The following is a 12,661-nucleotide window of genomic DNA, read 5'->3' on the forward strand; positions in this document are numbered from 1 at the left end:
TTTTTTCAGTGTATGCACATTTTTTCAGTTTCTGAAAGAGGTGGATGTTAACATGGATACTGTAAGCACTAAAGTTGATAGCACTGTATCAAGGCTGAAAAAGAAATATGATGTATTACTTGCACTATACCACAAGTTTGAAAGGTAGTATACATTTTTCATTTCGAAATTACGAATTCTTTATGGCTGTCAACATTTAAGTATTTAGATTTTTCAGACTGTATATTAGAAGAGCCCATTGAAACTCTGTGTGCTAATATTTACAGAACAGTGAAATGGAACTGTTTGCATACATTGAATAAACACATCTTACATTTTACTCCATAACTATTACAATGCTTTGTTAAACAATCCCCTTGTTGCAGTACAAACAGTAGTAAGAGCAGCATGACAAGTGGTTGCTAGTCCCTTTGTTAAGCTTTTTACAAATATAATTAGTTTACTATCTCATATTTTTTTATTTAAGGGACTTTCCATTTCTATCTGCCCACCCCTCCCCAAATCCTGATCCAAGAGTTTCTTTCTAAGGAGTTCTGGAAAGAAAAAAAGCACAAATAAGATAAATAAGACAAATAAGTCTCTCTCTCCCACATCTGGAACTGAAGGCTGTTTGTTCCAGTGTCTAGGGGTACTGCAGAGCCTGCTCTATTAGCACTTCTCACTTGTCATCAAGGTAAACCTTCCCAAGTGGTTCAGCTGACCATACAATGAAAATTGAGGGGCATTCTCTTTGTACAGAATAAATTGAATGTGCCTGTGGCAGAGCTAAGAGCTTTCTGTGTGTAACTTGAAAATCAGGAGATTCTCAAATGGATGCTTTTTCTGAGTTGCTGTTACGCCAAGGTGGTAAGTTGCTGCACTCTATGCTTTAACTTGAAGACAGAGATGATAAAGGCTTTAGATCCTTTTACAGGCTAATGTGTGCTAGCAGAGATTTGTATTGGCAAGATCTGATACCCTCTGTGGCAATTTTTAATCAGTCTGTAAAATTCACTGTAGCATATACCAGTAGAAAACTGTTTCATGTTATTAAACATTGAAACATCATTCCATGATGCTCATATTATTTGATCCCACTGCTTCAGAGCACTGTGGTGTTTTTCACCTACAGAAGTTTGAGTCACTGTAATGTTTTGCCTCCCAAACCACAAAAGCCTCTCAAATATCCCTTAAATGACCTTTGAAAGCAGTAGCAGGTCACCCCTTGGTAGTTTATAGAATCAAGGCACAAATGTGATATAAGTTTTATTTGCCTTTTCAAAGTCCAATCAGCCACACTTACCATTAGCTTGGATAATGTGTATATCACAACATTTTTGTAAAATTTATAGTTGCCTTAAAGCTATAAAGTTCTATGAAAGTTGTAAATAATTTGTTTTTATCCATTGCAAGTCTTTTCTGGGCTATAAAAGTATCATTGCAGATTTACACAGGCATGTTTCGGCTTTTGTCCCTCCTCTAACTCTTCTTCACTTGCTTACTTTTTCAAAACTTGAATTGCAGTAACAGTTTTTTCAAACAGAAGGATTTGAAATTTGTGTTATTCCCCTGTTTTCTTTTTGAATAAACAGAATTTATTTCTTGAAATGACATGTACCTAGAATAATTAGGAAGAAACATTATACTGCAAGGCTTGCAGTGACACTGCAGAAAGAGTAAAGGTTTTAAAACGCCCTTTTATAGAGTGTTCTGTGCAGCTGTAGTGTGTACTTTGCTGTGTTTACAAGCCACTGAGTAACAATGTACACACCAATCCTGTCTTTCTGGAAGAAAATAATAACAAATTTTATTATACCAAATTAAAATCGTTCTGCTATGCAAGCTTTGACATAAGCATGCAAGCAACAGCATTATTTCAGCTCTGGCAGGGCTTTAGTTGGGTGGTTGTTAATCTGTTCTCCAAGAATCAGCATTTTTTTTTGAAGTTAGAATAATGTTTTGTGAACTGGCGTATTTTTTTACTACATTGAAGTCAAAGATATTGCACAGTTTTCTGTCACAGAAGTGTTTAAAAATAATAATTTGTTTTTATTTTCTAGGACTTGTGGCCTTATTTATCTGGAACAACCTAGTAGTGAGTAAGTTTGTCTTTCCTGAATTGTGTATGTCAAGATAAGATGTAAAATGTGTCAGCATTTTATTTTTTAACCCATTAAGATTGACCTAAGTCATAGTATGTCATGTGTTTAATTTGGATTTAGTGGGGACTTTGAATTTCAGTGAGATGATGAAAGCCGCAGAAGTGATATATATATATTTGATCGCTTCCTCCATGAAGGATCGCCACCCAATGGTGGGTGTCTCCGCATGGTGGAAACAAACATTTGGAGAGTGAGCTTCCTAATCATAGCAACAAATGAATGGATGAAAAAGATGCCTTAGCAACTCCCAAATGAGCTTGCGTTCATGCTGTGACTGGAGAATAGGGCATTAGTCAAAGGCACAAGAGAGAAAACAGCTCGTAACAGTTAAGTGAATTATCCACATTCACTTTCTTTTCCAAGGATGATACAGATATTTCCTGATTCTTGAATGGCTTTACAGGGACTTAATTTTTTCAGATGTGTAGTCATAATTACGTAGGGAATGAAATGAGATAATTAATCAACTTAACTATATGGGAGATGTTGCATGTTGTCTTAAATTGTTCCATAGGCTGAAGCATGTTTTCAGAAACTATAGTTTAAATTATTACAGAGCTGTTAATGCAAAGACTTTATTTTTGTGTCTCTACAGGATTTCTGCTAAAGTCAGTTCTGTACTAGTCCTAAAAAATTACTGGATTACTTTTTTGCTGGCAAAAGGTGAGTTTTGATTAAAAGACAGTTATTTTAATGAATATTGTTGAAGTGAGTTTATGGGTTTTTTTACATGTCCAGTATGAGACTGGCATCCTTATTACAAATGTCCATAGCACAGGCCCAGAATGTTTTGATTGTGTGTGGCTTTTGTAACTACTCAGTAATATTTCTTTGTATACAATTTGGCTATTCTTTTAACTTCTGTTACGTCCTGTGTATCTAAATATATTTTTTTAAGCTTTATAAGGTTTTTTTTTGTTTTTTTTTGTTTTTTTTTTTTTTTTACTTTGAAGGTTGGTATTTTGTATTTGAGTCTATTCTGAGGTGCTTTATAATCCGCCAATATTTTAATAATGGATGATTACCTGAAAAGACTGGCAGAATTTTTTAAATAGGCTTATATATATTATAAATGTATTAATAAATAAATAAAAATTAATAATAATAACATATGATTATAAGATAATAAGCCCCTGAAATTATTTATACTACAATTCTTCTGTGAAAAGGCTGAAGTTCCAGTTAAAGCTGAGTGATGAAACAATAATAGTAGTCCACGGAGTCCTGTCTCATCGTACTATTCCTACAAAAAGGAATGAATCATATGTCTTAACTGCTGCTTACTCCAGGTCTGTGTTATCAGTGAAGCGTACACATCTCTGCCATCGAAATCGGTCTTGGATCAGTTGAGCTTCATGGAGCTTTTTCACTAGAATTCTCCAAGCATAAGCATAAAGCAAAACCCACAAAATTTTTCTAGCCTGGCTTTTCATTGAGAATAAGGAAGGCTAAAATTTACCAGCAAATAGTTGAAGTCACAGGAGAGCCTGGGTGATGCTTGCTAATTCTGATAGAAAATAAATAGGAAAAAATGCACATGTAAATAGAGCACAGGTAGTGGTCTGTAGCTGTTCTGAATCGCTGCCAGCTTTCCAAATTTTTGGTGGCAATGCACAGTCTTGGAATGGCCCTGTAGATCTTCTCTGGCATCTGAATCATAATTGGGAACAGCTGGAATAATGTAGTTTTAAAAGTGCTCTTCATGCTAGTATTTGTGTGACTTTTAAGTCATTTCATATGAATTTGACAGGCTGTGAGCATACAGTGATAGCATGTTTTGAATTTCTCTTCACTATATACTAGCAACTCCTGCTTTCTGAATACTTAGCAGCTTTCACAAAGCTTGTGTAAGGCCACAAAAAAGAAAATGAGGAAGAATTGCACAGAAATAAGAGGTACATGTAGGTAAAATAGTCTACATGGTTACTCCACTATAACAAAATGAAAAAGAAATCAGGAAGGAGCACTGAGAGGCAGGAATTTTGTGCACAGTAAATTTATTTATATGTATGCTCTCTCTAAAGCAACAAACCTCTTAAGAACCTTGACTTTTAAAATCAATAGCCTTTAAAGAACATTGTCATCCTGTATGATGCTTTCTGAATTCTAATTGTAGTGTTTTATTAAATGAACTTCCAAATCTTTATTTTTTCAAAATTACTTTAAATTTAAAAGTCAAACATCTCACAAAGGTTTTCTTTACCTTTTTAAATGTCTGCAGGTAAAGTGTTGCAAGTGGAAGATGACCTGGTGATTTCTTTCCAGTTGTTGCTGTGTGTCTTAGATTATTTTATCAAACTGTCACCTCCTGCTATGCTCAAGGAACCATACAGTAAGGATTTTAGGTTTTTTGTTCACTGAAGTAGACAGTAAATTGGTTAAATTTCTATTAGAGTCATGCTAACATTCATAATTAACATAATAAAACTTCTTAAGCTTATTAAAATGGATTTTTTGATGTTTTAGTTCAATCTAGGTGATAGTGAACTTGAATTAAATTATCTGAGTATGGCAGTGTATTTAATATAATTAATTTTTTTTCTATTCCTGCTATCTGTTTGCTATGTCCTCTGCCCATACAAGTTGTTCGGGGGCTTATTAAAACAGCAGTTTTACTTTGGTAAAAGAATTCAGGTTCTGGGTAGATGATGACTGAGAACTATTATTTAGGTTTGCTTTGAGTTACAAAAGGAAAAGATGGTGCTATGACTGTTATTTCATTGACATATAACAGTATGATGACAACAGAAATGTACAAGATACGGGACTATACAGACATTTAAAAGAAAGATACGGTGGATAGAAAACCTAATTGCAGCGGTAGCTCAAAATAAAACAGTAGAGGTAAAATGTAGATAGCTTTGCTTTTATTACATCCCTTTTGTTATTAGCAAGTGTCTCTATTTTAAGTAAAAATATAATGGGTCTTCACTCTAGAAACTTCTGTTCAGCAGTAACTTTTTGTATGTTCGGTTCTCGTACCTAAAACCTGGAAAACCTCACTAAAAAAGGCAGAGAAAGTAAACGTTTATGGTAACTTTAAAAAACAGAATTCTTTTTTGTTGAATATTTTCTTCTGCAAGCTATGGAATTGCTATACTGAAGTATTTGGAGCCACAGTATGGCTGTGTAAATATCCACTTGGGTTATAATGTCACTGTATTCACTGCTATATTCTTTAAATTCCATGTGTGGGAGGATATTTATCTGTCCTAGCAATTATTTGTTGCAGGTAACAACAAATAACCTCACTTTTATTCTAATGCCAAAACAAAAAAAGGGTGGGAAGGGATGGGCTTGTGGCAAGCAAATCCCTGCCCTCCTCCGGTACTATTTTGAATTTAAATTTGTCCTTCCTAGTAGGACAGACATATGCTGCTGCTTATTTCAGATGTTATAAAGCAGACCTTTTTCAAAGAACACTGAGTTGAAACTGCCTGTTTTTGAACTCTGTGTTCACACTGATTTTTTTTTTTTTTTTTTTTTTTAGTGAAACTATAAAGACTAGCAGCTCATTATTAGAAACACTTTGGCTCTGTGCATTGTATCTTGAAACGCTGCCACTTCAGACTAAATTGCAAATATGGGTATCACTGTCATAAGTGTAAAGCGTTAGAGTTCTAACCTGAAGCTGTGTGGTATGCGCAGGTGCTGTGTAAACTGTCAAACAGTGCTTCATTCTTTTAGCAAATAATACAATATATTGTTCAAATCCTCGTGACCAAGAGGCTTCACATTGTGCTAAATGATGTCAAGCTTTATGATCTGACTAAGGCTGAGGCGATTAAGATGCAACCACCCGAGCGTAGTTTTGTCAGATTTTCTCAGAACAGTTATCAAATACAAATGAAGTTAGAGGAGAACAGCATGCTGATTAGTGTCAGTTTTAAACCAACAATATTTAATGATATTAATGTATGTTATTAATATAATTCACATTTCAAGCTGACAATATTGAAGCCATCTAGTTTGAGCTTAACAAAATGAAATATTTTAACCTCACTGAATTAAGTTTTTGATATCTTCTTAAAGTGAACTTGTTTGTTCCTACTTGTTTGCCTGGGGATATTTGGGGAAAGGAGGAATTCCCTGCAGAACCATGTTCCAGGTTCCCACCAGCACTTAAGTCCTGCATTGACTTTATTAACCTTCAGACATGTAGAGTGAAGTTACTCTTTCAGCTCCTTGTTTTACAGTTCTGTAAAAACAGAAAAAATAGTTACTCATCTGCGAAAAGATAAGGCTTTCCTAGCTTTGCAAAACAGATGCTTATTCAAAGCTACTTACAAAAAGTGCTATTACATTCTGTGTTGAATAGCTTTTTAAAAACAAAATGTCCAAATACTGATACAGGAATTTAAAAATTAGTTTTCTTTTTGTATAGGTTTTCTCTAATGAAGGTTTTTTTACACAGCTGAACAGATGAAAAAGGAAATATTTAAGAGGACCTGAAAAATCATATAAAATTTTAAATCTCTTAGGTTTAAAAATTTAAATCTCTTCTTTCTTAAGATGTCTCTAACTTTGTGATGGTTCTGACTATCTTTCCAGAGTCTGCTGTGACTGCAGTGACTGTTAATGGTTCCGCTCGAACTCCAAGAAGAGGTCAGAACAGGAGTACACGTACTTCAAAGCAAATTGATACCGATACAAAAGTTATTGAAGTCCTTTGTAAAGAGCATGATTGTAATTTAGATGAGGTAATGCCTGTGTTTTAAAGTCTGTTAGATCTTGCTGCTAAACCCCATCCGGAATATGCATTTATTTAAATGGTCTTTTTAAATCTCAATACTTGTGTCTGCTTAACTATTGTCTCAAGTTCAGTAGTGAAGGTATTCTACCATTCTGTAGTTTCTCTAGAAGGTAGTTTAAAAACAAACAAACCCCAAAACCAAGCCCTTTGGTATGGATGATAACTTTGCCAGGGCAACTGAACTGTGAAGAATGCAGTACGAAGTCATAGGCTGATCACAGCACGTAGCATGTGAAGGCAGGGCTACTCTGATGGGGTTCCACAGCTGCATCCCGTGATGAGAAGATGTACACAACAAGCACATTGCTTCTGCGTGGGATCTTAAAGACCCCATTCCCCTTTTGCTTCGCTGATAAATCTAGTCCTGTGTAAAAAGGACTGATTTTTGAATATCCAAGCAGATGATGGAAGCAGAAATGTAAGAGGGCTGGGAAGAGTGCAGTTCTTTCCCAGTTTAGTAATTTAATGTTCCAGCAATGGATTATGCACTGCATGCTTACATATCACTATGTTTTGGATATGTAAGCAATTTCATTTTTGCTTTATTGAAAACAAAACACAGTGCATTACAAAAGTGTCTCAGTTTATTTAAAGACGTGAAAGCAGTGTATGCATGGCTGCCTCTGTACATTACTAATGTTACGTTTTCTCTTTTTTTTTTTAGGTCAAAAATTTGTATTTCACAAGCTTTATTCCTTTCTTGAATTCTATTGGTATTGTAGCTTCAAATGGACTACCAGAGGTAATTGGAGGAATTTAAGACAGTTCAACAACAGTGCTTTACTTCATGCCAAATTGCTTAAGATTCCCTTTACACATTGATGAAGTTTTAATAGGTTCTTCTAAAATCATCTAGCGAAACGCATTGTTTTTCCAGAATGTGGCTTAGCAGGGATTCCAGTATTCATGGAATATATTTACCTTTTACATTTGAATTTAATAAATTAATTTCCTGAGGCTGAACCAGTGCTTTTGCTCAAAGCAAAACATGACATAGGAGTTGCATATCCATGATCTTGGTGAGGCCATTAATCTAAAAGACAACTATTACAATATCAGGTCTCTGAAGTCAGTCTATAAATGCATACAGTTTTAAATTACACACCTTAGTTTAAATATAATTGAGACATGTTACTGTAGTCATGTTGGAGAGATACCCAAAAGGTTAGGCTCAGTTTCACAACTGGCAGAGTTTGGACTGCTGTCCATGCAGAATTACTTTCGTCTTACTGAGTTGTAGCCTGGATGCGGCAGACAGCCTCTATGCAATTGCATGCAAGAGTGTGCCTTAGGAGGTAACTTCTTGCAATGTATTTACATCCATCATTCTTAAAAGAGTAGGTTTAGCTGTGTGTCACCAATAGATGTGGTAACCTGAAAATAAGCAGCTCTGAAGCTTATCAGACTGAAGGTCTGCAAGATGCAGCCAAGTATATGTTCTGTTCAGTTTCATAGTGTGTTGGGTGGGGGACAAAATACAGGACTCACTAAAGATCTTAATCTCTTCCAAAATTAATTTCAGGGTATCAGCAGTCTGTTCGGACTTTTTAATTTACGGGCATATATAGTTGGGAAGCCCTATATGAACTTCCAGGCAAAGGTCGTTATACAGCTTATTCTCAAATCAATGAGGGTTCTCATCCAAGGCTGCTCAATTTAAGCATATTATCAAAATTACCAGTCTAAGACTCTGCTGGTGAAAATTCTATAAAATGATGCATTTGAAGAAAAATCCAGTCACATGATCCTTGCTCCTGAAACTTGAGTGCCTGAGGGGATGTTCTAAAACAAAGCGGAAAGTTACAGCCATATTTCAGAGGTAGTCAGCTGATGTATGTAATCCAACTAACCATCAATCATAGCTGAGATCAGGAGTACAATAGCTAGTAATATGGGGCATTTAAATTGACTTTATTTTCATAAAAAACCACTCAGCTTCTGATAAATTTTAATGCTGTTTCCAAAACAAGAAAAGCTTTTGAGGCTGTATTTCATTTGTCTTCACTGTGTGTTTGACAGTCAGGCTTTATGAACTGATGAACAGATTGATTCAGAACTCTTATTTTTGGCTGAAGGTTTCTTCCCAGTTAGCCCAGTACAGCCATTTTGTCTTAAGCGCTGCTGGTTTTTTTGCAGTGAGAATCTGAATTTTTAGAAGTTCATGAAATACTGAAATATTTTAGAGAAAAATAACCCACAAGCCATTAGGAAGATAATGAAAAATGAAAAGATAATTAACTTTTTAAATTAAAAAAATAGTGATAATAGGAATTGAAAGATAATCTTTGATTTCATAGTCCTAATCTCAAAGTTTTAACCATGAGATCAATTTGGAGCAAATTAATTTGGCAAAGGTGAAAGGAGAGGGTGAGAAGCAAAGCTGTGGAGAAGGTATTTGCAGCTAGCTTTTTTTCTTGGGACTGGGCGGGGACTGATTTGGGTTCATATGCACTGTTGCCTGTTTTTCTAGCAGGAATTTGCCAGAGCACAGCATCAGTTAGTATGTTTAAGGGCTCAGGGAACAGATAATTGAGGTGACTGCCTACTTCTGCAGGAGCACAGCAGCAGATTTGAAGTGGAAGCTAGTATCTGGCCCTGATAAAAAAAATTCCAGACTTCCAGTTAGTCACTGAAAATAAATTAAAAAAAAAAACAAAACAACCACCCAAACCTAAACAAAACCCCCAAAAAACCCAACAAACTTTTCCCTGCAAAATGAAGTCATAGCAACATGGGATCTAATCAACTAAGAAACTTTCAACAGTAATTTAAAAAACAACAATGTGGATATGAAATAATGGTCTATGTTTTTGTAGAAATAGGCATGTCTCTTAAAAACTACACCAGTACAAATATTAATATGGAATGGGGAAACTCTTCTTACAGTCAGAACAAGAAGGTTTGAGTGTGGGTCTTGGCCTTCGTCTCCAAACCAGCAGAGACGGGGACCGAGCAGATTGTCCGGCAGCTGCTCGAAGGACAATCATTTTACATTTCCTGCTTCTGGAGACACCTTTTTTTCTGGAAGGAAAGATTTAAAAGCCTGGAAGCATTAGTTTGATTTGCAGGTCTATGTCTTGCACTCTAGCTATTTTTAGCTCTTTTACAGTGTCAAGACCCACATTTCTTCAAAAAAGTCTCATGATCTTGGATTGTTTTCTCTTATAAATTATCATCCTTGTGCGTGGGAATGGTAATTTTCTTCTGGGTATGTTTCAGCTATTTGTGTAAGAAGTGACTTTGTGAGCTCCAAGGTCATTCTCTTAGAATTTCAGCATTATATTCATGAGGTAGGACTAGCTTATATTATTCAGTAAATTGTTAAACTTCTTCCTTTAAAATAAAGGGTTTTTTTTCCCAATGTTTTTTGAGGTTGAGGTTCTCTCAAAACAGTACGACGAGCTCTATCTCAAAAACAAAGATATAGACGCAAGATTATTTCTGGATCAGGATGCAACTCTACAGCCTGATGTCATAGCATGGTAATACTTCCATTTTCTGCTTTCTTTTATAATAGAAAATGTGAACTTGCATTGATTTCTGCCCCCTCATGTTATAAATAGAGATCTCTGTATCCTGTTGACCTCTTAGGTTTGTAGTTCAGCTAACTTATTTCTGGCATCACCAGCCTTGCTTTACATTATTGCTTAAATAATTAGAAAACGTATGACTGTGACTCTACCCAAAATGATTTGGAAGCTCTACTCTAATTCTTACTCTTTGCAAGCCCCTGTTGTCCAGGGCAAGATGAGGAATTGTGAGGAGGAGGAGGCTGAGGCCATGTCATACTAGTTGATTAGATATGTCTGAGGTGGTGTTATGGCTCTGGGGCCAGCTGGCATGGAATGGCTTGGGTCCTTACTGTCCAGCTCCTCCTTCCTAAAACTAGATGGTGGCATTTGGAAGCTGCCTGCTGGGAGTGATCCTCAGCACATTCTGACCTGTACCTACAAACGTTTTGGGGAATAGATAGTTTGCATGGAACAGAAATGTGCCACAGATGGTTTAGCAGAATAAACTTTTGAGTACTAGTGCCCAGACACATTCCCTGGTGCTGTTCAGTAATACAGATGTAGTTGAATTTTTTTAGTCATACTCTAAAATTTCAGTGGTTCCTGACAATTCAACATTTCTGTAACTTGATGTGAGCTCGTGATGTGAATCTGTGACTTTATCTATGGTAGAAAAATACATTCATTTAAAATTGGATTAAAATGGAGCTAATACTAGCTGTACGTATAAATTCAGTTGTTATAAATAGAATTCTAGAAAAAAAAATGAAGTTGGAAGGGACCTTTGGAGGTCATCTAGTCCAACATCCTGCTTAAAGCAGATCTACTTGGGAATTTAAATTATATTGTTCTAACAACTGGAGTGGTTGGATGTCTAGATCTTCTAAAAATCTGTTCCACAGCTTTTTCTGCAGATCAATAAATCTTTATAGAAAACATTCTTTTTTGAATTACAGTAATACTTCATAAGTTTGTTTTCCATTTCTGTAGCTCACAGTTGGAGAGGACACCACTAAAAAACAATCCAGACGAGGAACTTAATCTTATACTTCCACAGACTCCTGTTCGGTATGAGTTTTTCTTTTAAGCTGTGTTCTTTTGTTTAATATCCTAACTAGAAATATTCATCTTTAGAGTAGTTGTTTTAATTTTAAAGCAACTGTTTTTGTTTTTTTTTTTTTTTCGTAAAAGAGACATAGTTCTGGTCACTAATGAGCAGTGAGCATGTACTGAGGGGTGCTGAGTGCCCTCAGTTCCTTGTGAAGCTGTTGGAAAACAGGGAGAGCTTTTTACTGAGTGGTCTAGATGTGTAAGATGTCTGCAAAATAGATTACTGTGTTTGTTCTTTTGAGAATGCAACTTTACACTTCCATGGTAGTACTTTTGTCTGCTATACTTCCATCTTCCTTTCCCGTCTTTACTCTAGCTCTGTACCTTCTGGCTTCCTTTCCTGATACCAAATTGTATATGCACACACATTTCTTCTCCCATGATCTTTTTCTTCTTAGTATTGTTTTCTTTCTGTATGGGAAGATTAACATTTCAGAGTGTCAACACATTTTTGTCTATCAGGAAAATGGACAGATATGGTAGGAATCACAGAATCGTATAGGTTGGAAAAGACTTTGAAGATCATCAAGTCCAACTGTAAACCTAACGCTACCAAGTCCACTGCTACACCATGTCCCTAAGCACCTCATCCAAACTTCTTTTAAATACCTCCACGGATGGTGACTCAACCACTTCCCTGAGCAGCCTGTTCCAATGCTTGATAACCCTTTCAGTGAAGTAAAATTTCCTAATATCCAGTCTAAACCTCCCCTGGCACAACTTGAGGCCATTTCCTCTCGTCCTATCACTTGTTACCTGGGAGAAGAGACCGACCCCCACCTCTCTACAACCTCCTTTCAGGTAGTTGCAGAGAGCGATAAGGTCTCCCGTCAGCCTCCTTTTCTCCAGGCTAAACAACCCCAGTTCCCTCAGCCGCTCCTCATAAGACTTCTGCTCCAGACCCTTCACCAGCTTCGTTGCCTTTCTCTGCACACGCTCCAGCACCTCAACGTCCCTCTTGTAGTGAGGGGCCCAAAACTGAACACAGTATTTGAGGTGCAGCCTCACCAGTGCCGAGTACAGGGGCACGATCACTTCCCTAGTCCTGCTGGCCACGCTATTTCTGATACAAGCCAGGATGCCATTGGCTTTCTTGGCCACCTGGGCACACTGCTGGCTCATATTCAGGCAGCCGTCAACCAACA

The 12,661-nt window shown here is 36.4% G+C and overlaps 1 protein-coding gene across 2 annotated transcripts in view; it reads left to right on the plus strand.

Annotated features, from left to right (window-relative positions):
- The window catches only part of RB1 (RB transcriptional corepressor 1), an 84,284-nt gene that overhangs the window by 12,810 nt on the left and 58,813 nt on the right, over positions 1 to 12,661 (plus strand). For both annotated transcript variants that reach the window (XM_075489563.1, XM_075489553.1), the window contains exons 4-11: positions 10 to 144; positions 2,040 to 2,078; positions 2,737 to 2,804; positions 4,363 to 4,473; positions 6,693 to 6,841; positions 7,559 to 7,636; positions 10,267 to 10,376; positions 11,397 to 11,474. In XM_075489563.1, coding sequence (XP_075345678.1) covers positions 10 to 144; positions 2,040 to 2,078; positions 2,737 to 2,804; positions 4,363 to 4,473; positions 6,693 to 6,841; positions 7,559 to 7,636; positions 10,267 to 10,376; positions 11,397 to 11,474 — 768 coding nt within the window. The remainder of the gene's footprint in view (positions 1 to 9; positions 145 to 2,039; positions 2,079 to 2,736; positions 2,805 to 4,362; positions 4,474 to 6,692; positions 6,842 to 7,558; positions 7,637 to 10,266; positions 10,377 to 11,396; positions 11,475 to 12,661) is intronic.

This window comes from Mycteria americana, chromosome 1 (genome assembly GCF_035582795.1).
Source record: "Mycteria americana isolate JAX WOST 10 ecotype Jacksonville Zoo and Gardens chromosome 1, USCA_MyAme_1.0, whole genome shotgun sequence".
Classification (NCBI taxonomy): domain Eukaryota; kingdom Metazoa; phylum Chordata; class Aves; order Ciconiiformes; family Ciconiidae; genus Mycteria; species Mycteria americana.